Source organism: Emydura macquarii, unplaced genomic scaffold (assembly GCF_026122565.2).
Source record: "Emydura macquarii macquarii isolate MOO-44397 ecotype Brisbane River unplaced genomic scaffold, CSIRO-AGI_Emac_v2 contig_3671, whole genome shotgun sequence".
NCBI classification, from domain to species: domain Eukaryota; kingdom Metazoa; phylum Chordata; order Testudines; family Chelidae; genus Emydura; species Emydura macquarii.
In genome coordinates this window covers 5,305,720-5,333,423 of record NW_027133808.1, presented here as the reverse complement: position 1 = coordinate 5,333,423, position 27,704 = coordinate 5,305,720, and the positions used below count along the sequence as shown (strand labels likewise).

Sequence of the window (27,704 nt, the reverse complement as noted above, 5' to 3'; positions counted from 1 at the left end):
GTGTGTGTTCTACCCACACCCAGTGAGACAGTATGCTGAAGACAAGGCTGGCACAGCAAATTCTGTGCTGAATCTTGATGTCTATGTTTGCTCTCTGTGACAGATTGCTATCAAGGCAGGCAAAGTGTTCTACATTTTCCAGTTCCTCTCTGTCAATTTAGAACTTCCTTGCTGGGTCTGATGATTGACCAGGAGAAGGCTGGTGGTATCCAGTCTCTAACAGTGGCCAGTGGCAGAAGTTCAGAGGGAATGAATAGAACAGGGCTATTTTGAGTGATCCATCCCCTGTCATTCAGTCTCAACTCGTGGCAGTTGGAGATATAGAGACACCTGGACCATAGGATTATGTCCCTGACCATCTTGGATAATAGACGGTGAGAGGCCTTTCCTTCATAAACTTAAATAATTCTTTGTTGAACAGTTACGCTTTTGCCTTTCACAACATCCCATGGTAACGAGTTCCACAGCTTACTGCACAGTGTGTGAAGTAGTACTTTTATAGATTTTAAACCTCCTGCACACTAATTTCATGGGCTGACTCTTGTCTCCTTGACTCTTCTTTCTTGTGTTATGAAAAGGGGAAAATATAATTTCCCAATTCACTTTATCCATACCATTCACGATTTTATAGACCTCTATCGTATCCCCCTAGTCATCTCTTTTCTAAGCTGAACAGTCCCAGTCTGCCTTGCTGGGAATAAAACAGTGTAGGAAAAACCCCAGTCAGGAGTGAGACAGAAATGGATCTCTGCCCAAGAGAGGTGATGGCTGAAGAGCCAGGAGCCTAGAGTGGGTGTCTTGGCTGGACCATAGAAGAGGAAATACAGGTGCAGTTGCCTTCTATTGTGACAATCACAGACTGAGTTTCTTGGGTGCTGGTGTGGGTGGAATGAGGGTGCAAAAGAAATAAGGACCCCTTTTTCTCACTTACCTCCAATAAAGCCTTTATTTATTTACAAAGCCTTCTCTCTGCACATCCGATCCACTTCAAAAAATATTCCTTTTTGTGTCCACTCCCTGCATGATAGGAGTCCTGATTTTAACTTCAAGTATCCGGTCACATGACACAAGAACTCAAGCAGTGAGATGCAGCTAAGTCCCAGGTGATGGCAGACACAGGGCAGAAGAATGGGGCAGAAACAAAAAAGAACAAAGTGCTCGGATACCATGGTGATTGGTTTGATATAAGAATATTAGATAGTGCTATTGAGTGGTGATGACACAAAGGGTGACATGGGAAGTTGTCACAGAGTCATATGACATGGCCTCATAGGAAACTTGTTTCTATATCTTTCCCTAAACCTGGTAAAACTTGGCTGGAGCCCTATCTGCCTGACAAGCAAAACACCAACCAAAACTGGGTAATTAAATGTAAGTGATCTAAATAATGTAAAAGGCATTTAAAAGTTTGCCATCAGCACACATTAATTGTTTTTAAAAGTTTGATTAATAGAAAAAATAGTGCTCCAAAAAAGAAAAATCTATAATTATGAATTGATTTTATATGTACTAAATCATAATGAATTAAAGTAGCTAATTAATAACCTAAATCTCTTTTGGTCTTTATGGTAAGTGTTTCTATTGAAGTTAACTTCAAAGGATTTATTTTAAAAAAATATTAGCATCAAATGTTTTTCAAACAACAAAGGATTACCCTTTGATAGGAAAAAGCTGTTGTCCTATATTTATGTAATATAAACATTCTTAACTGATAATTCTCACTGGAATTATGAAGGTATCTTGATATTTTAGGCAGTAATAGATTTGTTACAGTTGTGATAAAAATAATAATATAGGTCTGAAGATTTTAATCAAGTTACTTGGCACATTAAGAATGCTTTTCATTTGAAACTCATTCAACTGATTTTTTGGAGGAGCTGGAGAGACCTGGGAAGAGGAGGTGCCTATAACAGTTTACAAAATGGCTGCAGTAATCTACACCAGGAGGTCAGATTTCTATTTATATAATTACACCTAAGGGCAGAAATCCAGAAAGTCCAAATGCTTTCTAAGTTACACCATGAAATATATCATTTAAAAAAATATCAAGTAGTATGGATCAACTGTTAGGAAAGTCATCATTTTCTCTGAAGAAAGATTTCATAATTGTAGGAAAAAAATGAATGGCTAAAATTGCAGACTTACTGGTAAATACAATAAATACACAACACATACACTCCCAGGTAATTTTCACACTTTATAATCTCTTTACTTAAGTAAATTGTGGGAAATGCTATGAAAGTATATTATTGTATATTGCATAAATGTGCTAAACTAAATACTGATGATGCTATTACCTGTAACATATGCTTCTATGTGCCCAGTTTTCAGCCTGACATTAACTGGAGACCTGATCTAACTCCTATTGAAGTTAGTGGGGGTCTTTCCACTGATTTAATGGGCTTTGCAACAGGCTCTGTGAGAGTACTTTAGGACATTTAGACTTTTAAGTACTTGATTTGTGCATGTAATCAGGAATTTGGACATCAAAATGAGCTAAGTAACTTGTACATTTTATTGATAGTTGAAAAGTTAATATATGCCTTCATTTCACCTTTACAAAGTTATCTGGGAATTACTGTCACCTTCTTATCTTCCATTCCTATACCTCTGTCTTTGTAATGTCCCTGACGAGTTGTGTCACATTCAGTTCAGTTTGTAAGCTCTTCATGGCAGAAACCATAATTTAATTTTTTTTGCACTGTGTTTTTAGAAGCTCAAAAATAATAAATAAAATAAGAAAAATTATGATCAAGAGAAATAGTACAATGTTACAGTACATTGCATTTAAATAATGAAATCATTTAAATTGAAGTTCCATCTACATTTTAGCTTAATACACTTAATTAAATGCACATTCAAGAAGTCACCAAAAAACGAGCAGAGCGAGTCAGTGGCATATGTAGTCTATGCCATGTATTTATTTATTTGTTTTCTATACAAAATCCTTACTATCACATGGAAATACAATAGGACCACAATTGGAAGGCTCTACCTACAGGCTAATAATTTCAAAGCAGTGGGGAGATTTAGCAACACACCTTCCACTGAAAGAATTAAAATAATAGGTACGAAAGTATTCTTGGAATTGCTGAAGTACACTGTCATTAATTCTAAGAACCAGCTAGTGTTACTGTATAAACAGTGTTCAATAATAAACATGAAACAGTGAAAATGAATTTTATACAGCTACAGTAAATTGATGAAATTCTGTATTTTAATTGTACTGGTTGCCTGGAAAAATAAACCACTGTTTTCCATTAAGCATAATTTCAAAGGTACAAAATGTAAATGTTTTAAGTGAAAAACATTTTGGAAAACACACACATTACTAGATAATTTGAACTCTATACATTTTATATCCATGGTTTATGATGTGTTGACAATCATTTGTTTTAAGACAGCATAAAAAGTTTTTTTTTTTTTGGTATTTGGAACATTAGGGGTGAAATATTGCCCATTGAAGTCAATGGCAAAACTCTCATTGAGTTCAGCAGGAAAATGATTTCACCATAGTCTCTTCTATGCTTCTGTGAGAGGAAAGGGAGCGGACATGGTGAAACCAAAGGTGGGAAAAGAGGCAAAACACTGCCTCTTTCACATGCTCTCCCCATCCCATGTGGATGCCTTTCTGCTGGAGGTCTATGAAGCTAGGCCACTATAACGACTTTAAAGGTTGGGCTGAGAGCAATAATTCTCCAAGGCACAATTCCCTGTGGATTTCCTATCAGAAATCTGATCTGGAGCTAGTGCTGCAAGAAGTAGCCCATTGGGGTGCTGTGTGGGTTCAGCAGATTGCCCAAAAGTAGCAAACTGCAGGACTGAGGCCTAACCTGGTATGTCAGTGCCTGTTTTGTTCCTTTTCTTTTTTTCCTTCCATTATTTCCCAAAAAGAGGATTGTTAGGTAAAGAGGTTTGAACATAAATAAAACAGAGAATCAAGTGGGCTCTTGTATGAGCAAAATATATTTTGAACTAATTGAATTTGATTTTGCTAGAGCGTCAGGTTAATGGGAAGCTAAATTGTATAGTTTCCCTTCTTCAAAATAAAAAGACTATGTGAGAGCTCTTTATATTGTATTGTTGTTGCTGCAGTTCTTTTCTTCGAAATATTAATTGTGGGCTGGATTCTGCCATCCTCAAATAGTACCTTATTCCACAGAGCCTTATTGCCTTCAGTGGCAGTACTTGAGACCCCAAATCAGCAAAACACATGCTTTAATGGGATTTAAGTCTGTGTTTAAGTACTTTATTGAACTGGAGCCTCACCGAGTAACATGCTAGGTAACAGTCTGAGGAAGAGTGGCAAAATTTGGCCCCATACCTTAAACAGTATTTTGGTGAAAATTACATATAATATATCCATACACACACACATACACATACAAATTATGTTAAGAACATTATTAAAGTTGCAAATACAAGCAGTAAAAAATTAGGAATTTTCTGTGCAACATAATACAGTCCCCTTGTGCAGATGCATTATGATACAGTCCTTAATTGCAGTTCCAGAGGCGTAGCCGAGTTAGTCTGTATACAGCAAAAACAACGAGAGTTCTGTGGCACTTTAAAGACTAACAAATTTGTTAGTCTTTAAAGTGCCACAGAACTCTCTTTAATTGCATTATCACATGCTATTTTTTCCATAGGACCCCTGGCTTACCCACTGTACAGGATAGATTTGCTCTGGGGATGAATCAGAGTTGTGTACTGATGGAGAGTCTTGTCTGTAGGACCCCTGCTTCACTTGTTGCAAAAGTTGGAAGGTGTGCAGTGAATGAGGCAGGGGATTTCAGGACAAGAAAGGATGGTCTCATGGTTAAGGAAGCTGAATGCTACTCTGGAGAATGAGATTTTATCCCTGCCTCTGCTGCAGAGTTCCTAGGTGATACTAGTAAAGTCACTTATTCCAAAATTTTCACAGATGGCGTTCCTCATTTTCTGGGTGCCCAATTTGAGACGCTGGGGCCCAAACTGCAGAAGTGCTGAGCACTCATGACTGCGACTGATGTCAATAGGAGCTATGACTGGATATATAAAGTACTAAATAATGCTAAGTACTCTGCAAAATCAGGTCGTAGGCATCTTAAATTGGGCATCTAAATTAGTGGATACTTTTGATCTTAATTCTCTGTGCCTCAGTTCTCCATCTGTAAAATGGGTGTAATTATACCACTCACCTCACACTGAATTACATGCAAGGTATTCAGATTAGCATTCGTTTTGTATTTTATAGGTTTTTTTCTCCCTTTACTTTCTCTGCTTCAAGAAAAAGGCTTTATTCTTTAAGTATCTTTTTCTGATGATGTTGGTTTCTGTAGATGCCAAATCTGTTATTTCCTTATCCACGGTTGGACACATTTTCTAATAATAGCAATTTTATAAGTTTTGAAATTCTATTCAGGTTTCATGATATTAAATGACAATTCACATTATAGCTACAAGTATATGAATTATAAATGTGTTTTGTTAAATGTCAGTAGGATGTGTGGCCTGGTTAAGAACATGATTGTACTTTCATATTTAAAGAAATTTATGCCTGACTTGGCTTACAAGAAACCAATCTATTACAAAGCAAGCACGTGAAACTAAAGGGTAAATGGGTGGGCAAAATTCAATCTCTCCAAATAAAAATAAAGCTTGGGGTGTCACTGTTTTTATACACTTTTTTTGCTCTTTAGACATTTTGAGACCATTATGGATGAAGATAGAAAGACACATTATATAAAAATCACCTACCTAGGAACCTATATAGCTGCCATTACTGTAGTATGTGAGCATGTACCAAGTAAATGTGAATTTATCTTCACACCATCCCATGAGGCAGGAAAATACTATTCTCACCATTTTTACAGATGGGGACTGAGGCACAGAGGAATTAAGGGTCTGATTTGCAGCTCAATTTGTGTTGTGGCACAATTTGTGTTGTAATCAGAGCATATGAAAATATCAGACCTTATGTGATCTGTCTTAGGTCACATAGGAAATTTTTGGCCGAAGAAGGAACTGCACTTAGATTTCCTGAGGTCCATTCTAGTACCTCAAACCCATCTTGAAAGTTGGTCTTTAAAAGATCACTATTGTCAGCATATACTTTTCTGATGTGGACTTAATCGGCCTATTTGATACATTAACTAAAGACGTTTATTTACATTTAAGTCATTTAAATGAATTATTCTTTCTCCTTTCAAAAAAATTGTTTGCCTTTACCTGATATGATGAAAACGTGATTTGTGGCTTATTATTGTTATACCAAATGTATATAATTCATTTTATTATTTACTGCCATCTGTATTGCAAACATGTATAATTTACAAAAAAAGAAAGTGCTACTAAGTTCAGAAAAAAGAAAAACAAGGTTACTTACCAGTAACTGATGTTCTTTGAGATGTGTTATTCATGTCCATTCCACTATAGGTGTGTGCACGCCTCCATGCATAGTTACCCAGAACTTTTTCCCCTTAGCAGATCCCATGGGGCCAGCCCCAGTGTCCCCTGGAGCCCCGTGCACATGCCACGATATATGAGGTGCTGCCGGCCCTACGCCCCTTCAATCTCTTCTTTCTGCCAACTCCAGCAGTGGGGACAGGGGGTGGGTTGTGGAATGGACATGAGCAACACATCTCGAAGAACATCAGTTACTGGTAAATAACCTTGTTTTCTTCTTCGAGTGCTTGCTCATGTCCATTCCACTATAGGTGACTAACAAGCAATACCTTTGGAGGTGGGTCAGAATTACCGGTGAGCTGCCCTCAACACCGCTCTGCCAAATCCCATGTCCTCTCTCGCCTGCTGGACAATGGCATAGTGGGATGTGAAGGTATGCACCAATGACCAGGTGGAGGCTTTGCAGATATCCTGCAGGGGCACTCTCTCCAAGAAGGCTGTAGACGAGGCTTGAGCTCTGGTTGAGTGTGCTGTGATGGTTCCCGGAAGCAGCACCCTCGGCTGCTTGTAGCAGAACCTGATGCATGATGTAATCCACAAGGAGATGCGCTGGGTGAAGACAGGTGAGCCTTTCATCTGGTCAGCCACTGCGAAGAAGAGCTACGTCGATTTCTGGAACAGCTTTATACGCTTGATGTAGAAGGTCAGGGCTCGTCTCAAGTCCAGCGAATGCCATCTCCTCTCCTCCTCCGAACTGTGTGGTTTGGGAAAAAACATGGGGAGAAAATGTCTTGATTACAATGAAATTGGGAAACTACCTTGGGCAGGAAGGCTGGATGCGGTCTCAACTGCACCTTATCCTTATAGAATACTGTATAAGGGAGCTCCAAGGTCAAGGCCCTAATCTCGGAGACCCTCCTAGCTGAGGTAATGGCCACCAGGAAGGCTACCATCCATGAAAGCATGAGCAGAGGGCATGAAGCCATGGGTTCAAAGCAGGGCCCCATGAGTCTTGAGAGGACCAGGCTGAGATCCCAGGGAGGCACCAGGTCGCGGACCTGCGGATAAAGCCTCTTCGCCCCCTTGAGGAACCTGAGCGACATGGGATGGGAGAATAGCGATCTCCCCCTCTAGCGGCTGATGGAAGGCTGAAATGGCCACCAGGTGAATCTTCAGCAAGGCCAGTGCCAGACTCTGGAGCTTTAGCTGGAACAGGTACTCCAGGATCACCTGTATAGACGAGAGGCTGGGCAGAATACCCCAGGACTCCAACCAACAGGTAAACCGTCTCCACTTAGCCTGATACACGATCTGTGTAAAAGGCTTCCTGCTGACAAGCAGGACTTGTTGGACCTGCACCAAGCAGGCTCTCTCTCCCTCCGTCAGCCACAGAGCCTCCAGGCTGTGAGGTGCAGGGAGTCCAGGTCTGGGTGCAACAGGCGACCATGGTCCTGGGATAGAAGGTTGTGCCGCCTCGGAAGCTCCAGGGATGGGGCAATCGAAAGGTGCAGCAGGATGCTGAACCAATGCTGTCTTGGCCAGGCCTGGGCGATGAGTATAATGTCCGCTCTGTCCCTCTTTATTTTCAGCAGGAGAGGAATGGGCAGGAACATGTACATGAGTGTCCCCATCCAGTTGATGAGGAATGCGTTGGAAATCGATCCAGTCTCGCAACCCTGGAGCAAACAGAACCTCGGACACTTTGTGTTCTGGGCCGATGTGAACAGGTCCAGTTGGGGAACTCCCCACTTCCGGAAGATCATAGCCACCACCTCTGGGTGTAATGACCAGTCGTGGCGGGGTAGAAATGACTTGCTGAGGCGATCCGCCTTGTCGTTCCTCACTCCCGGGAGATGAGAGGCCATCAGGTGGAAATCATGCCTCACGGCAAGGTCCCACAGATGGATAGCTTCCTCGCAGAGGGCTGAGGAGTACACCTCCCGCCCACCGTCAGCACCTGCACCACTCTGACTGTCAGGAATCGGAGGAACACCTTGCACGCTAAGTGAATGGTTCTCAGCTCCTTCATGTTGATGTGCAGGCGCCTCTCCTTCCCCGACCAGAGCCCCTGAGTGCCTTGGTTGGCACTGATGTGGGCTCCCCATCCTACATCCGAAGTGTTGGAAATTAGGGTGACTGATGGAACCAGTTCCCTGAACGGAACGCCCTTCATCACTGCCCTGGGAGTCTGCCACCAGTTTAGGGAGGCTAAGACGGGCGGGGGAACTGTGACCACCCGGTCCAATGGGTGTCTGCTCAGAACATATACCGAGGCTAACCATGCCAAAAAGCTAGAGAGAGACACAAGAGACCATGTCTGAGGGAAAAAACAATCAAGCAGATGCAGAAAGAGGCGGTCGTATTTCCTTCCACTACTCCCTTTAGTATAACATGCCCTGTTTTTTATCCAGAAAGGGGGCGGATGTCCCTCTTTACTTCCTACTTCCCTGTGAATCTCTCCCATTTCCACCAAAACCCTAGTGTTTCACTTTCTCAATTTGAAAATCTGGGCAACCTTTAGGTAATGGAGACAAAGCAGAGAGCAGTGGGAGGCTCAGGTACCATTAGCAGCTCTGCCACCTCTGTTGAGTACTAGCTTCTACTGTAGCAAAAACACCTTCACGTTGGCTAATGTTACTGCTTGTCTAATTCTTTGCTTTTTAAACTCCCTTTGCTGGAGAAAAGGAAATGACTAATATAAATCCTGAACACTCTAAAATTAACAAATTGCCAAATTCTGGATTAAGCATAGCAGGTGGCATTACTGACAAAAGAATATGTTGCAGAACCTAAAAAGTGCAGAAGCTAGCTTTATTCAACACCATTTGGATCTTGTGTGGTTTGGTGTGCGAAGGATGGGGTGGAGATTAAATAAACAAAGACTGACTCTGGGAAACAATTAGAAGGAATTCTAAGCACTGTAGTGTAAATTTGAAATATCAGATAAGCACCAGATTGTGTTTGTGTTAGCTCTCTGTCATTTTCATTTTTTTAATCATAGAAGTTAAAAAAGGAAAATGTTGATTATATCATAAACTTCATCCCTGTTGATGCAGGATTATTCCTTGCAGTACATTTTCAGGTGTTTTGTACTGTCTAGTTTATAAAGACTCACCAGATGGTTAGTAAAGGAGCTGCTTCCCTACAGAGACTATTCCAAAGCCTACCACATCTCACTGTCAGCCTAAATTTTCCTTTCTCAATTTTATCCTATTGCTCTTAGTTATACCCCCTTTGTACTACCCCCGTAGCTTCCATCCTTAGTATTTACATCCTTTAAATAGACAGAATTAGTACCCAGGAATGATGGTTTCTAATTTTTATACACTGCACCAACATTGCTTCTCAACAGGCTTGTGATAGGAAAGAATTTGGTAAAAGATTTTCAGCAGGAATCTGGGAATTATGTGAGTTTTTGAAAGACAGAAGAACTGTGAATATTGGCCAAAATTCCTACTTTAGTGTTAGCAAGCCAAATTCCACTGTCTTTAATAGGTTTGACCCACTTAATAATGAGGGTTGAATTTAGTCTATTATCTGTAAACTCTGAGAGACAGTCAAGATTGTAACAGAGAGAATTAAAAGAAGTGGACCAAAAACCATTTTTTTTAAAAAAGGCTTAAAAACAAAGCTTTGCAAAATATTCTCAAATCAGACCTCAGGTTAGAAACACATTTCAGTCTCTGCTCGAGAATGATTATAGCATGGGCTGAGCTTGTTCACTCAGATCAGAAGTCAGTAAATGTTCTTCCTTGCACCCAGCCACCCTCTTCCCTCCTTCACAGCAACCAGTCTTCCCTCCAGCTAGCTACACAATCCCTCTCTCCAGAGATCTGGGATAAAAGTGGGCAGGGTGGGAGCAGGCTGGCATGGTAGAGACATAACATAGCATGTGAGGGGATAGTGGAATGGCCCGCTGTGAGGGATTGTGCTTGGAGGTTTGAAATGACTAAACTACAACCTCCAAGGGAGGCTGCAGTAACAGGCTTGCTTCCAAATCCTACCACACTGCATGATTCAGTGCAAGACCCTCTTCATAAACCAATCCCTTCAGGGTTCATGGAGATTTAACTGAGAGAGAATAAAAAAGGCTTAATCTACGGTCTGATTCTGAAAGTACTTAAGTATATGAATAACTACACTTAAGCCAATGAAGTCATTGCATTAATAACCTGATTTTCAAAAGGTATAGGGCACCTTCAGCTCTCATTGACCTCAGTGGAATTGATGGGTACAATGCATTTCTGAAAAATCAAACCCCAGGTGTTTGCAGAATCAGGACATCAGGACTTTTTTAGGTTACAATGAAGCAAAATGGAGGTGCAGTGTTTCTCACTCTACTCCTTCAATATGAGTTAAAGGAGTCTGAGTAGGTGCCCAAGAAAACCGAGAAAGTAAGAGGAGAAAAATCTCTTTTTTCAGGATTTTTTTTTTCTGTCAGATATATTTGGGGTGGAGTAATCCTCATATGAATATGTAATACTCACTTAGAGATTTTAAGGGTTCTGTGTAAAAATGTTGTAAAGTGTATGTGTCCTGAGTGCTTTCACTTTAAACACTAACAGGACGCTAGAGGCATCAACAATACTAAAATCAACAATACTTTAAAGTGCTTATTTAACTTTATGACTCCTCTGAACCAATATTATTGGCTAGTGGCTAATAGAGTGATAGCACCTGATCTATTTTTAGCACTACAGTAAAAAGATGCCTTTCTTGGGGAAACACTTTTTTTAAAATGTGGGAAATGTGGGGGAGGGGGAAACAAAAAAGGGGAGGAAAAACACTGGTTTTATTCTAAGGCACTGTAGTTCTTTGCCCAAACTTGTCATCAGACCTAGAGCACTAAGCAAGTCATGCTGCTGCCACTTCAAATATTTTGATTGCTGTAATTGTGCTAACATAAACTAAAACAACATGACAATTTAAATAGCTGTTTTCAGCTTGAAGAGATTTGAAACACTGGACATATTTAACTCCAGAAATTGAGTTTTCTAAAGGAAACTGAGATGAACCTTAATTTTAGTGGCATTATTGAATACTTTGACCCTGATATGACCCTAAACAAGTCTGTAAATGCAAATTACAGTACAAGTTCTAGCAAATGTCCATCGATTAACAGAATTCTAAATCATAGTAAAAAAGCCAAGTAAATCTGCAACAAACCCAATCTTTTGGATAGATTATAATATCTTGAAGCAAGAATGTACCTTGCCTCTGATGGATTTCATAGCATTAACTAAATTATTTGACTGTTATGCTGGAAGAATTGTGGGGAGTAAAGAAGGGAAAATTCAGGGACCTATTGGGACTATAAACATCAGCCAAAGATCCTGAAGTTTGATTGGCCAGGACTGATAACATTTATGCATCTTAGTCACCACAAGTAAATCTCAGAGAATGTCATATAAACCCCATCCTACCAAGTCACCTTCTAAACATTTGCAGTTTTGGGGTTGGAGGGCTGAGGAGATTGCTTTGGCTCAAACTTCCATTCCCTTCTCTACTGGGGCACATCCTCATTCCTTGTCGTGTCCTGTCAGATCCAGCTACCATGCCCAACCCTTTCAAAACCTTCAGGGGGACAGGGGAATAGGCTAATGTAGGAACTGATGCAGTTGAGAGCAAGTATTTTTCCTTTTTGCCTCTTACAGAAAAGGAGGTGAAGACCATTTTTTGATCACTCCCCTCAAAGAAACTTTTGATGAAATCAGGGGTGAGAAAATGATCACCTAGTGCCTCAGAAGCTCCCAAAGGAAACAAGGTTGTGGGAGCACAGGCATCAGAGCCTAGGAAATTTTGAATACATGACTAGGAGGAGGTACTAAGGAATAATATGGCTCTCCTAGAAGAAACATTACTCTAGGCTTTCTATTCAGTTCTTTCTTTCCTGGTTTGCAAGCAGATCCCAAGTTGAATCACTACCTTCTATGTCCCAGTGAGAAGGAGGTCCTGAGGGTACTCACCAACCTTTCTGACGCAGGTCAAGAGGGAGTGCCCAGTCCACTCCCTAGCCCTTGGACCATCAAGGAAGGTGTGCCAAGTCCTGTCCTTGGCTTCTGTCTGCCAAGGAGGGAGGGATGTATAGTCTGAGCAGATCCTAATGCTCTTTCACATTCAATTGACTGCCTCACTGTCACAGGAGGCCTATTCTACTTAATAGAGACTAACTGTTCATTTCTCTTTTCCCTCACCCGATTCTAACAGGTATGCCAGGCAAAGGAATGTCCCTCCTCCTCCTACCTCACACCTCACCATTCTGCTGCATCATTGCTATTACAGCCTTAGAGTTGGAGTTGCTTTTGCTCTGGCTGCATTTTCACTTCCCACAATCCCCTCCAGGAACATAAAATGACTGGTGTTTCCATTTTTCAAAATATTCATCAAATGCTTCCCATTATGTCCTGTAGTACAACTGCAGGAGGGAATTTGTGTAGAGCTGGGTTTATGAGGTGGCAAAATCTTGTCACCTACACTGGCTCCTCTGCTGAAAAACACGCTCAGTTTCCCCACAGACACAGTCTCTTTCCACCTAACTTTTTCCCCACTGCTTTGTATATTTCCTTTTTTGAAAGTATGGGTACCAATATATGTAAACATAATTTGTTTTAATTTATACAATATACGTACACATATACCCCTCCTTAGTCTCTGAAGTCAAAACCCACATTTTTTTTTCTGAGTCCCACTTCTAGCCCTAGTAAATCAGCAAACTTAATAAACAGAAACTGCATAAACTCATGTGAACTGATGCAACCTCTATCCATGCCCAGGAATTTAGAATAAGATTATAATACAGGAAAATGTAGCTTCTTTTAATCTGACACTCTTTGAATTTCAGGATTTGTGAAACTATTCAAATTGGTTCTGATGAAACTAGTCAACCCATTCAAACCAAACAGTACAGCATTTTTTTCCCTCTCACCCACGAGGGGGATTTTAAAAATACTCACTGACGTTATTTGAAAGAAATAACTTATATATTTATAAACTTCTTTTATATACTGTACTTAAAGTGCTGCCTGCTGGTCTCTCTTTGGTGTTATAGAGGGATTTTGTACACTCTTTGGGCCAAAGAGAGTTCCATGAACCTTAGCTCAGCAATTCTTGGAATTTTCCAGACACTGAGTTACATCACTTTTTAGACAGAGAAGCCCTTAAAATATATTAGAAGATGCTGAAACACAATTAAGTAAGTTGGGGCTGATTCTCTTCTCTTATAAAACTGTTCAAAGTCAGTGTAAGTGAGATGAGAATGTGTTCTAATGGTCTAAATCTTCTAGAGCGACTATTGATTTGCATAGGTGTAAATGAGATTAGAACTAGGGCCACTGTTCTAATTTAACAATAAGCATTTGCTATGAAAAGGAAAGAGAGGAAAAAAAAACATTTTACATTCCCTGCTATTACTGCTGTAATTAAATTCCCTACTGGTTGGTCCTCTGTGTGTCACTTCGAACCAGACGTCATCTCTCTCTTAAAATCAATCTATCACTCATGATGCAGCTAAAATAATCTTCTAAACATAAATTTCTAAACAAAACAGATAAAGATAATTTCCTTCTATGCATACATGCTACAACACCAGTTCATATCACTGTATTTACCTTAAAACTCTGATGACATTACTAATACATAATGCCATATACTGCAAGGAATGAAGATCCCTGCACTGACGTAGGTGTTAGTGATGTGACTAGTGTTGTAAGGAAGATACATACAGGTTAAAGCTTTTCAGTTCATCATGCCATCGAGCATTTCCTACACATGTGCCAGAGAAGGAAAGTATCTTTGGTGACAGAAAGACAAAAAGAAAGAAGGACTAATAAAAGTCAATCCCCCACCCCAGTTCTTTATGATTCTTAACAGACAATTAACAAAAAATACAATGTGTCTTTAACAAGGGGATTAAAAGATTAAACCATTTCCAGCAGAGTTTGAAGAAAAGACTTTTCTGCCATCTCGTGTTCAGCCTTTCGGTATCCTTGAGACTGAGAACTACTTCCCAGTACGTTGGTAAGAGTAATTCATGGTGGGCAGGAAGTTATAACAAACCTAAATCTATTAAAACTCTATCAACAACAGCAGCAAAGTAATTTGGGAAAGTGGGTTCCTCAGCATGCATTTATGACAAATGATTCACATCGAAATGGAAATAATAACAATTATTTCTCTGGAATGGAACAAACAAACAAAAAATCAGTATTTGTAATCAATGCCATTCATGGGAAACAGTTAAAATAAATAATGTGACCATAGGTCATCTTTGGGGACAATGAAAAGATGCAAAGAAAAATGCAATTAAAAAGTCATTATAGAGAGGTGAAGCCTGGCTATAGTTAATGCTGCAACAGCAGTGCTATTATAGGGTGGATTTACAAGTCAAAACCAAAACCTCAAAATGCTAGTAACTTGGGGAGCTTAAGTCTCATTGCCAATTTCTATCTATTCTGAAAACCTTCCGAAAATTGAGCATGGTGTTTCTGAGATAGGCTTCTTTAAAAACTCCACACGAAAGCCTAGAATCCTTGGCCTACCTCTAGAGTACTTTATTCTTACACATTTCTGTCCTTTCACTGAGTAACTCCGAGGACCAGGAACTTTCTTTATGTTCCTCTATTTGGCTAGTTATGTGACTTCAATCACTGTAGTACCCAGGGGCAGCGCCAGACTGAAGTGGGCCTTAGCCCCCCCTTGCCACAAGGTCCCACCCCTGCTCCTCCTCTCCCCCCAAGCCATGGCCCTTGGCCCCATCGGAGGCTGGAAGCTGGAGCTACACAGTGTGCAGTGTTGGCAGTAAGAGCTGCCTGGGCAGGGAGACCCAGCTTCGAGGCTGGCCCCTTTGCAGAGCAGTGACCATGGGAGGTGGGGCCCAGGAGCCCAGGCCACTGTGGGGAGCCTCAGACCCTCCCCACCTTCTGGGCAGCACGACCTGGTGGGTAAGGACACAGGCTGCTTTCTGGCACCCCTGCCCTGGCTTACTTCTCCGCTGGAGCTGGGTGTCTGGCCATCAGGCGCTATTCTCTCTGCACTGCCTTCAGAGCTGCTATGGGTACTACAGGGGTGGGGGGGGCAAAGGCAAATTTTAGGGTGGCTACAGCCCCTGCAAACCCATCCTAGCAGTACCTGACCACCTTACAATCATTAACATTTGATCCTCACAGGATGTGCATGAGGAAGGGAAGTATTTCCCCATTTTACAGATTAACTGATTTGCCCATGGTCTACAGGAAATTTATGGCTCAACTAGGAATTGAACCCAGGTTTCCTGAGTCCCAGTCCAGTGTCCCATGCAATGGACCTTCTCATCCTTGTCTCTGAGAGGGAGCACGGTTTGTTGAAGAAATAATATTCTAAATTCTTGATTCTCTAGTTTAGGAACTATTTGCCACATGAATCCAAAAACGGACAGAATATAAATAAATCAGTGAATGAATAAATGGAATTTCATCAAAACACAGTCCTAACTGTTCAAAGAATACTATAATCTATATGTTTGCAGTAATATTTAAAGAGCCCAAAGAAGAATTAAGAAAACCTAACAAAAGTATTAAGAAATGTAATTCAAATTATACAAGCAAAAAATCTTCACTAACCTTTCCCAAGAACTCTACCCCCATCAGTATACTGAATAACAACACACTTAGTCAATAAACGTGTTGTATATATAACATTTTACGTCTCTTAAAAATGTGGAAAAAACCCTAACACAACTGAATAAACAATAAACACATCCCTCCACACTCAATGAATTCAATATATTGTAAAAATTGCAACAATCTCTTATATTTTTATTTAAGCAATGGTGCAACTGCATAAAGTGCCACATCATAAAGTAAATATATATGCAGGAATTTATCAGACTTTTAGAATGTATTTTTTTAAGGGCAGGTATTGTGTTTTCCTCTGGGTTTAGAAAGCAACTTAACCCAATTTGGACAGTACTACACTATACATGACAATTTTGTGCATTATTTTCTTTGCTTGTCATTGACATCCTGCAAGGTAATAGATAAATGGAAATCAGCTGGCTGTTGTACAAAAAGGATGGAATCACATCAATCTATCAAAATAAAACTACTACCTCAATTGCAAAAGTAAAAAAGCTACAGCATCAGCTGAAGCAAGAGGTTCTAATTCAATAGAATGCTATTTATCATGTGCTTCCGATTGATTTATTAAAAAGCAGTACCATACCTGTAGGCATGCTGGAGCTCTGCCTTGGGGTTTATTCACATCAACAGCCACTAACTGCCATCCTCCAGCAGAATCTTCATGAAACATCTTGAAGGAGAAAATACTTGTCAGAAGCATTTTACATACTGATAAATACAGGTGAAGCTTGTGATATATTTTGCTTAGCATCTGTTCACATTCTGATCTCTGTCCCCTTAAAGAAAAAGATAAATGGTTCTTATTGTTACAGAATATGCAAGATAGATCTCACCACTCTCCAATTTTAATAACAGTTGTGCTGGTATAATAACTTTTAGTGTGCAGAATTTCACTCAGAGAATATGAAAAACCGTATTACGTCTACCTAATAATTGGTCCTAATATATTAGTACTAATTACACTAACTAGTTCAGAGTCGATCTGTTCAGCACAATTTGTTTAATGGAATCTCTCAGTACAAAGCTCCAAATCTATTCAGCATAATTAGAAGAAACCAGCCATCTTATGTTTTTGATAAAATCAAGTTTCATGATGGCTTTTGCAGAACTCTTTGGAATTTACACCAAGGAAACAAAAATAAATCACACCATGTACTTTTATTGACAAAAATACATCAAGGGTCAGAGTCTGATCTTTGTTACACTGGTGCATATCCAGAGTAACTCTACAGCAGTTCAGTACAGTTACTCTGAAGTGGTATAATTAAATATGTGGAGTGAAATTCTGGCTGCACTGTAGTCTTTGGCAAAACGCTCATTGACTTCAATGGGCCAGGATTTCACTCCAGCCTTCTGAAAACAGAATATGTATATAAAATAGCTTTTACCAATAGTCAAGTCATAAAAAGATGTAGGTTGATTGGCATAAGAAACAGTGTGCTGAAAGCCATTAACAGAAAACGTGTGTGTGTTCCTTTGAAGACAATGAGCTACACTAATCTTTTACTCATCATCTGAGAGAACTCCCTTTATACCACTTACAGCCCATAAACATCTGAGCACCAACTTTTTTTGTGATCTTTTCTGTAGACTAATTTTCTGAACAAATTAATTGATTTGTCAAGTGGACAAATGAAGTAAGTCATGTCAGCAAAAGTGCAGAAGAAAACTTTGTCAAGGTCACTTCATGCCCCCAAAAAAGAAATATGGTAAATTTTTATATGTCACTTTGTATTAGAGAGGCTCCTCTAGACAATTATGACTAATACAGAAACAGGAGAAGCTTTTTTTTATGGTCTGTTAAACTAGATTCCCATTATAGCAATGTTTCAGGTAGCATCACTTTTTTGAGCAAAATAGCCATTTTGTCTACAGTCCACAAATTATTTTTATTCTATGATATGATGGTGTTCAGATCTAATGTGATCATAGTCTTCTGGTCTGATCACTTATCCTTAGTGTTTCTATTATCCTCAATTTTCCTCAAATGTGGCAGCTTCTGTTGTTTCCCCATAGAGACTTTTCTGACCCAGACCCTAGTTTAATTTACAGAGACTGTGGCATTAAAACTAGGGACGCGACAGATACTAAAGCCAGATTTGATTTGTACACTGACATACTATTTTTGATGGAACCATCTTCATCTAGAATGACATTTGGACTAGGCCAGATTTCAGCTAAAATCATGGCCTCAACAATAACCTTATGGCAATGAGTTTCATAGGCAAAGAGTGGATTATGTGAAAAAGTATTTCCTGTTGATAGTAATGTTAAGGAGCAAATTTTAAACTGATAAAAAGAAATATGTTCTGACATAAACTGCCCTTAGACTGCGGAACTCAATGCCACAAGATATCATGGAGGCCAAGAACCTAGCAGGATTCAGAAAAGGAGTGGAAATTCATATGAATAATAAGAATTTCCAGAGTTATAATATAAAATACTAAACAAAATAATTTTGGAAGAGATTTTTATTCTTAGGGCACAAACTAATATCTGAATATGGGGGGATAGGAAAAAAATTTCCTTATGGGGAGATTTCCCATATCTGCCTTCTGTAGGGCTTTTTGCGTGTTCGTCTCAGAAAGCTAGTACTAGCCACTGCCAGAGACAGGATACTGTACTAGATAGACAACTGGTCTAAAGAAGCACGGCCATTACTATGTTCTAGATACTTAAAATAGCCACTGTGATGGTAGAGCAGACATTTTAGGGCTGGACCAGTTACCCCTCATACTGCTCTTTCACTAGCAATGGCTCTATCCTGCCACCCAAACCAAACTCAGCACCTTTCCTAATGTGGCTCCCTCTCACCACTGATTCCAGTTTCAGGACCATGTCTCGCCTCTGTTGCTCCCTCCTTGGCCAACCTTAATATCTTGGCATTAAATTCCCTTCCACTGTTGTTCTCTCCCACATCTCAACGCCACCTCCTCTCCCTCTCACCCTTTTTTGAACTTCAGCGCCACCACGTCCAACACATACTCCAGCCACCTGTTGCAACACCAGAACTCCTTCCCTTGAAACCATTTTAAAAAACAGCCCAAATTCCAAAACCCAAATATTTATATGGAAACAAAAAATAAAAAGACTCTAATTAAGACTGACAAATGGGCAGTTTGCATAGTATATATCAACATATGCACACTAACATTGGCCTGATTATGCCCTACTGTATTATACGTTTTTAAAATAATCTCTTTGAATGATGTGCTTTATAATATAAAACATACTGAGATGAACAGTAACGATCAGGGATTTATGGTTTACAAATCTCCAATAAATTTAAACACAGAGGTGTGCACACAATAGCTCAGTATTCAGAGCTATAACATCAGCACTCTACCTGGGTTGTAGCTGTTGAGGTGGTACTGCTTCTGGACCCCCACATCTGCTGGAACTGCACTCTTATTTCAGCAAATGTTTCAATGATGACAGCAATGAACACGTTCTACAAGAAAAATTAAAAGCAAAGGCTTACCAGGAAGCTCAGCAGGTGGAGAAGAGCAGAAATTCAATCTAACATGATTTATATTCCAGGCAGGTTTAAAAGAACAAATTGTACAGTACCTTAACAAGCCAGGCAAGAAAGAAAATTAAGGTGATGAAATAGAAGTATGAACGCCATCGGGGAAAACTGTCAATTGCTCTATACATAAGGAATACCCAGCCTTCTTGAGAAGCAGCTTCATAAACAGTAAATATGCTGGTGCCTGTTGATAAAAAATGAAAATATTTTAAATTTAAAAAAAAAACTAAAACATTTTCAAGATCTGCAAGCAATCACTTTTCATCCATTTCCTTTTTGTAAATGGTATAAGTCCCACAAAAAAAGTAGCTCTTCTTGCACACTTCCATGTTATTTCTTCTTATGATTGGATCTAAATTGTTTTTATATTACAGCGTGACATATTTGCCCCTTGGATACAGACACATAGCCCTGTGGATTACTTTAATGGGAAGTGCGCAAATGACTCCAAACGCAGAACTCAGCCCAATGTGTACAATCTCAGTATTATCTGTGAGATAATTTGAATTAAACTATCAGGATTGTTGAACATCCAAGTAGGATAAATGAGTTTGAATTTATTTTGTGTTAATAAAGCAAATGTAGGTTAGGTAATCAAAAATATTCAACAAGGTATGTGGATAAACTGGTACAGGTAATCATCCTAAAGTGTTTACCCAAATGCACTTGAACGTTGCAAAAAGTGCACCTATCTTTTACAGCCACACTAATGTCTCATTGCTTTTACGGAAATGTTTTTCAAAATCATTTTAAAATTAAAATTATTCAGTCTTTGGAGAATTGGGGATGATTGTGAGGTTTCATGTGTGTGGAAACCTATTTGATATAAAAGTGTATTGCTAAAAGTTATTTTTTCCCAGTTTTAAGGAACTGCAAACTTTAGGAGCCAAGAGCATCCTCAAGTCTGCAGCCAGTTTTTGCAAACTGACTCTTGTTCTTGTCATCCAACAACCAAATGTTAAAATCTGAAGAGGAAAGCGCTCACTCTTCTGCAGGCTACTGGCAGACTTTCGGATACCATTTCTATTGAAAGGAGATTTAATGGGTGAAAATAAAGAAAAAAGGAAAGCAGTTGAAAAGCGAAATGTTAAATACGAAAGTCTACTCATGTCAAATATTTGAACGACTAAAGCCATTGCTAGTCAACCAGATCGCTCCTTTCACAGCAAAAATATAAGCACGTGCATAATTTAAAAAGTGAAATAAAGTAGTCCCATTTATGGACCTGCTTATGGAGCTTGCTGAGTTTGATACTGAATGCCCCATTTATAAATTATTATAAAACATTGCTCCAAAATATTTTTCTATATTGGAGCACAATCCTGCAACCCTTCATTCTGCATGAGAAGGATCAGGGTTTTGGGTTTTTAAAAAAAATTATTTCATTATATTGGTTTGTACTCATCTTTTGGAGAAGTGATCAATCATAAAGACTGTTATCTGAAATCAAAGCTATGGCCGTATCCTTTCATGCTGACCATTTTTGTATCACTGTTACCTTGTGGCTCGCCTGCTCTATTTATTGTATTCAGCTGTTGTCCTTTGTCTGATACTTAGTCCTTGCCCCAAAGAGCTTACAGTCTATCTTTTTTGTTATAGCATAGTGGGGCCTAGGTTTGCCACTGGAGACCTCAAGTGCTATTGCAATACAAAAAATAATAATAAGCCTGTAATAAGCCTCATTCAGGCATACTCCTGCTCTTCCACAAAGCTTTTTGTAAATGGTATAAGTCCTGCAAAAGAAGTAGCTCTTCATGCACACTTGCTTGTTATTTCTTCTTATGACTGGATCTCAATTGTTTTTACATTACACATTTGCCCTTTGATACAGACACACAGCCCTGTGGATGACTTTAATGGGAAGTGTGCAAATGACCCAAAGGCAGAACTCAGCCCACTGCGTATAATCTTTACAATAAATTCACTGTAGGATAGGGATCCCAATTTTTATTACAGATGATAAATTTTTTGCCTGTTACATATTTGGTTTTCTCCTGTTTCAGATTCAATCACAATACCTCTCTAAGAAAATATTCTATTGGGAAACACTGAGCTGGTGCTTTTATTATTTTTCTTAGTTCTCCCCAGCAAACAAACAGCCAACAGGTGCAAAAGTCAGGGAATCAGTGCAGAAGCTTTCACTGAATTATAAGATCATTTAGATAAAATATTCATTTACATAACCATTTGAGAGAATTTTTGCTAATGTCTGAAAATCAAATGCAAACAGTCACACTGTGAAGTCAGAAGATCAGAATGATAAATATTAATTCTGAACACCTGTTCATTAGCACTCTTTCGGAAATGCCAGACTTCTATCCCAAGTCCTTCAAAATTATTTAAGCCTGACTTTTTAATCCAATTTGCTATTTATCTCCAGTCATTCAGATTGTGCATTGTTAATTACAGAGCAAAAAGACTAGTTAAGACAGTAATTCGAAAACTATGAAAAATACATGAAAATAGTGAAGTTTCTTTGCTGGTTTGAGCTACTGCAATAATTTGCTATTGTAAAAGGGAAACTTATGGAAATAGCTTTTCTTACCTGTTAATTTTTGTTTTTTGCTCAGCCAGTATGGAAGCAATCACAGAGTTGCTATACTGGAGCTGCTTGGGAAAGAACTCAACTCCTACTGGAATCTTCCAGAGTGATCATCTCCAGAAATAAATGATAAGCTCATCAAAAAAGGGGCCAGGTCCTTAGCTGGTGTAACTAGCCATAGCTCAACTGAAATAAAAACAGCTCCACTGATTTATAACCAGCTAAAGATCTGGCCCTATTGCTTTTTGATTACAAAGCAAGCTTACTACCTGAAAGAATATTGTGTCCAGTTTTGGGCCCCCCACTACAAAAAGGATGTGGAGGATGGGGCTGAGGCTGTTCTCGGTGGTGGCAACAGCACAGTTTGCAACATTAATACATGTGAAAATATTTTTTTTTTCTGGTAGGGAGAAGTTCATAGACATGGAGCCTTCGAGGCGGAAAAAGAAAAAACAACAAAACATAGCAGGCCCTGTGTCTTTACAGAGAAATCACAGTTGGGCCTGAGGAGCACAAAAGCAATTCCTGACTTGCTGTTGGTATCTGAATAGTTCTTGTTAACGGATGTCTGAGTGCCCAGCAGAAATTTTCCTTTTATAATGCAGGATAGTTGAACACAGATTCAGGAAAGGCACTTAACTTTGCTTTTGCTGCTTTTTTGTCTTTCCCCATGATATTACTTACCATGGAGTGCAGGAAAGAGCTCCTTGATGGACTTCAGCAGAAAAGGGGAGACAGTATAAATTGACCCGGGGGGGGGGGGGGGGGGAAGGGGAAGATAGCTGACAATTCTTAAAGGGAAAAAAAATGTAAGTAAGATATTAATTTCCTACAAAGAAAATAGTGATATAAAAATGGGAGCTGTCCAGGCTATAATGTATTGCCAGAGGACATTGCAGAGAGCTCCAAATGGGGGTGGAATCTTTCAGAGAAGTGACAGCTCTTCAGCACTGTGTGTCTCTGGCTCCCTACTTAGTAGAAAGAAGACCCCAATCAGACACTCGCCTGTCAGATATGCCTTACACAAGATCATAAGTTTTGTATGTGGCATCTTCAGACTCTGGTGTGGAGAAAGTAGGTTGAGGCACAGAGACACACAAAGACCCGTTGGTCTTGAATTGACTTTATTAACAATAAATAGGAAGAACGGGAAACCAGAAGATCATGTAATTCTCTACATTATAAACATTATAAAATCATATACAAAATCATTTCAAAAAGTTAAATTTCCAAAGATTTTTAAAAAGTATATCATATTCTCAGACACAGTGTTCATGTAGCCGTGCTGGTCCCAGGATATTTGAGAAACAAGATGGGTGAGGTAATATCTTTTATTGGACCAACTTCTGTTGGTGAGAGACACAAGCTTTCAAGCTTACACAGAGCTCTTCTTCCATAAGTAACATGTCCCTCTCACCAAGAGAAGTTGGTCCAATAAAAGATACTATCTCGACCACCTCATAGTATCCTCATATAAGACTTTAAGTTTGGTGATGCTTTTAGATAACCAATACCTCTACTTCTCAGGACCCTTCTCAAACTGCAGTCACATTATCAAAGACAAATGTTTCTTTCATCCACACATAGGGCAGAAATATACAATAAATGAAAGGCTTACATGCGGAAAAGTGTTTGTAATATAGGGACGGAATTCTGCTCAACTTATATTAAGTACTCTCATGCTTTGTGTTGTATAGAACACAAAAGTGCATTTAAGAGGAAAACTAAATTACTAACAGCTAGACACATTTAGCTATATGAGTACTGCAATGAGGTTTTCAAACCCCATACTGGGCATAGGCGGAAGGGAGCAGAGAGTCTTCCCCACTTACGGGAACAAGGCTGACCACACCCAGAACAGCTGCCTGAACTGCCAAACCTGAGACATGCACCCAAAGCTGGGAACAATAAGGAAAACAATCCCGGATATAACGGAAGGAGAAGAGAGAGAAAGAGATGGGGAGGCAGAAAGGCCTGGGATAGCAGAGGGCATGCCAGACTGCCTCTAAGAAACTGACAGGGAGACAAAAGAACACAGCAAGCTCTGGAGTTTAATGGCTGATTGACTCATTTTAGGTCATGTTGAACTAGGCTAATTTCAGTTGAATAGAGGCAAATGAGGTAGGGGAAAGCTGGGATCTCTAGAGGGACTGCCCAAGAGCAGTTGACAGGTACACAGCAATGAAGTGACAAAAGGGAATATGGTCTCCTTCAATACAGATGTGTCTTTTAGATTTGCCAGTTGGAAACATTAGCCTCAAGGGGCATGAAAAAAGTAATTGCTTTAATATGTTTTCTTCTCATAAGATAAATGATTGTAATAAAAGGTAAAATTCCAGTGGTTTTCCTACCTAGCTGGGAACAAAGGACATATGAATGTTTCCCAATGTGCAGATAAATCAAGTATAGCATGGAGAACACTCTTACTGGGAAAAAAAATAAATGAAAAGACAGAAGTGCATATGTGGCATCTTTGAGAACAGACCATCTTTTCCACTGGATGTATGTTCATTTGAAAGTAAACCAAATCTACTTGCTTAATACATGAAGACTGTTAAGAAGTGAGATGTTAAGATAGGCACAGAGTTGAGGAGAAAGGACTAAGGTCCCATTCCCCTACATATACTTTCAATAGTTACTTCTATTTCATAATATATACATGATAGTTTCTGTGTCTTTGCCTTTTCTGCCTCTAGTGTGGTATCACACTCTGCTACATCACGGACCCTGTGCAAATGGATACAACCTTCATGCTGTGAAAGAGGGAGGGAGCTAGATCTACCATTTTACAAATGGGGAAACTGAGGCGGAGGGGTGAAGTGACTTGCCTAAGGCCACACAGGAAATCCGCAGCACAGTTGGGAATAGAACCTCATGCTTTAACCACAAATCTATCAATCCTACACTGACAGGTAGACAGAATGCATAACTCAGGAAGTGTTTTCTATTTTTAATTTCTACTGCCTATTTTATAGCTGCTGTCATAGAATATTAAAAACGAAAGACAAAAGTTAAGATATTAAGATAATTTAGTCAGATGCATATGAATTCTGGTTTATGCTAACCATCTTGGTTTACAGCTACTCTTTTTCTAGAGAGGCTTTCTTTGTTTGTCTATGCTGACTGTGAGCCTGATGAGAAAGAAAATTCACTTGAAAGCCTCTGACCACAACCCGCTGGATGACCTTTCACTTGCCAGTCCACCAACGTGATGGGCAGTCCCCTTACAGAAGGAGTCTCTCAAGGTTCCTTCCCCTCCATATATTTCTCTTCTTGAGCAGCAAGCCCATGAGACTTTTTATGCATGTATCTGTGTCTGGATGTAGAGATCACTCAGATATAATGATTAGGGTTGTGAGAAATGATCTTTCATTGTACTAGAAGAATATTCCATCCCTTTATCTGGTGAAAAAACCCCAGGAGATATTAGTTTTGTAGAAGTTATAGAGACAAGTTGAATTCACCACTTAAAAATATATATTAATTAGACAAATGAAAAATACATTGGCTGCTATTCAAACACAACAAATTGTATATTGCTGCCTGTAAAATACTCAGTTTACAGTTTATATCTCACTAGTTTAATTTAGTAGTAGCCACAAGATGGCGATCATACACCTTGTGCACACCTGTAACACTTGCTAATGCTAATCTCAAACATTTTAGCATAGGGGATGATTTTGATTTCCAGAGAGGACACCATTACACTTGTTTTCTTTATCCTCATTTTATTGAACTACATATTGTATTATATCCCTGTACACCTTAAAAAGGCTTTGGGAAAATTTAAATTCATAAAGAAATAACATTTCTAAGGCTGTGAGATAAATTATCAACCATGTACCATTTTTATTCCTGTGCATTGAGAAAGTCATTATGGTGAATACTCCCACAAAGCAGGGATAGATTAACTGAATAGTCTATTTTTAATGTATTTATTGTCTTTTGGTAGTGAAGTCTTTGTAAAGACTTTGAATAGGTCGTGGATTCTTCTGATATCTTGTAGTGCTATGCTGAAACCAGAGGGAAATATGGACTGCCTAAGAATGTAAGGGCAAAGTTGAATGAGTTTCTGGGAAGCAAATCTTTAGATGTGGTAGAAACTGCAAGATCAAATTCTGAATGAATGGATGAGTCAGAGAATGTTTTCCTTTCCTTGCCTCTGGAAAAAGTGAAACAAAATATTCTTCAAAACCCCCTCATCTATCAGCTAGTTCATGGGAAGCAGAGGGGAAGAGGGGAAGAGTTACTGCCCCGCCTCCCTTTCCAAATGCCAAGTACTGTGTAGCTGTTAGGAGAGAACTGGCAGAAGAGGTATTGAAATAGGGAATTAATTCCATAAAATGCTCTGGAGAACACTGCTGTTTTCTCTATTTGGGGCATTCAGGGGCCAATAGAGTCCAGTTCTGAAAACTGCATCTCAGTTGCAAATCCTGTGGAAATGTAGTGACCTCAAACTTATAGTGTCTGCATGACCTGGGTTTTTCATTTTGAAAATCTGGTCACTCATGAAAGAGTAAATAAAGTATTAAGATCGCTTTGGAAGGACCCTGTTAAGGTTGTATGCATTCTAGGATGCAGGGAAGGGCTGCAGATATAAGCTTCCACTTTGTGCTACAGAGCTAGTGACAAAAAAGTAGAGGGAAAATTGCTACTTAGATGATTTGCAGTAAATAATTTGATAAATTTAAACTTATTGTTACAAATCACTCACAAGCATGTCATGATTTTTATAAATTTGTTCACTATTTGCAATTGTTTAATGAACAGTATGAATTAATTAATTTTGGCCTTTAGATTGCCTGCACAATGGTCACTGTGAACATTTGTTATTCATGATTTCTCCACATGACTGATCTCTTAAGTCATGTAGAAATTGTTCCTGATGCCTGATTTGACGACTTAAGCTTTATAAGCAAAGAGTCCCTTTTGGATTATAAATTAATGTTTTATGTGAATAGCTGCACAAGATTTTCACACTAGCCACAAGAGTACTTCCGGTGTGAATATTCATAGATATTTATTCACTTTAGCTTTTGTGACACTTTTGCCTTTAATGAACATTCTTGTGAACAAAACCTTCATCCTTAATGTTCACAAATAAACAAATAAAAAGGAGTGGGAATAGCAGCAAACTGAATCAGCAGGTTTTATTTGCATAAATATTCATTAATCTTCCTTTTTTGTATTCACATGGCTCTTGTGCTAATAACTTGTCATGCACCCATTGTGTTAGCCTTTTGGGTGGTAACTTTGCCTACTGGCATTTCAGGAAAAACAAGGAATTGCTGAACTGATAAATTGTTCACACCTTACATACTACCATCTGGTACTTTCGCACAGAATAGCAAGGAATTTAAAATACAAGGTTTTAATTTCTACAAATACCGCACAACTCACATTGGCTGTTGCAAAAATACTTTGGAAAAGAAAAAGGCTTATGTACATAACTTAGTGAGCTTGTAACAGTGGCCACTATGTAGAAAAGAAAAAGATAGAGTATCTTTCTGTTGTTGTATATTGCATTACCAAAAACAAAACAAAACAAAAACACCCCACAACAGTCAATCGCAGTTAAAAAAAAAGAAAAACCTTATTACAATCTTAAATTGTAGCATTCAAGGGTAATATT

The 27,704-nt window shown here is 39.1% G+C and overlaps 1 protein-coding gene across 1 annotated transcript in view; it reads right to left on the bottom strand.

Annotated features, from left to right (window-relative positions):
• Nucleotides 1–27,704, bottom strand: part of NALCN (sodium leak channel, non-selective) — a 346,536-nt gene that overhangs the window by 172,983 nt on the left and 145,849 nt on the right. Inside the window, exons 8-10 of the mRNA XM_067536921.1 lie at nt 19,572–19,714; nt 19,348–19,452; nt 16,585–16,671 (exon numbers count right to left, since the gene is read on the bottom strand). Coding sequence (XP_067393022.1) covers nt 16,585–16,671; nt 19,348–19,452; nt 19,572–19,714 — 335 coding nt within the window. The remainder of the gene's footprint in view (nt 1–16,584; nt 16,672–19,347; nt 19,453–19,571; nt 19,715–27,704) is intronic.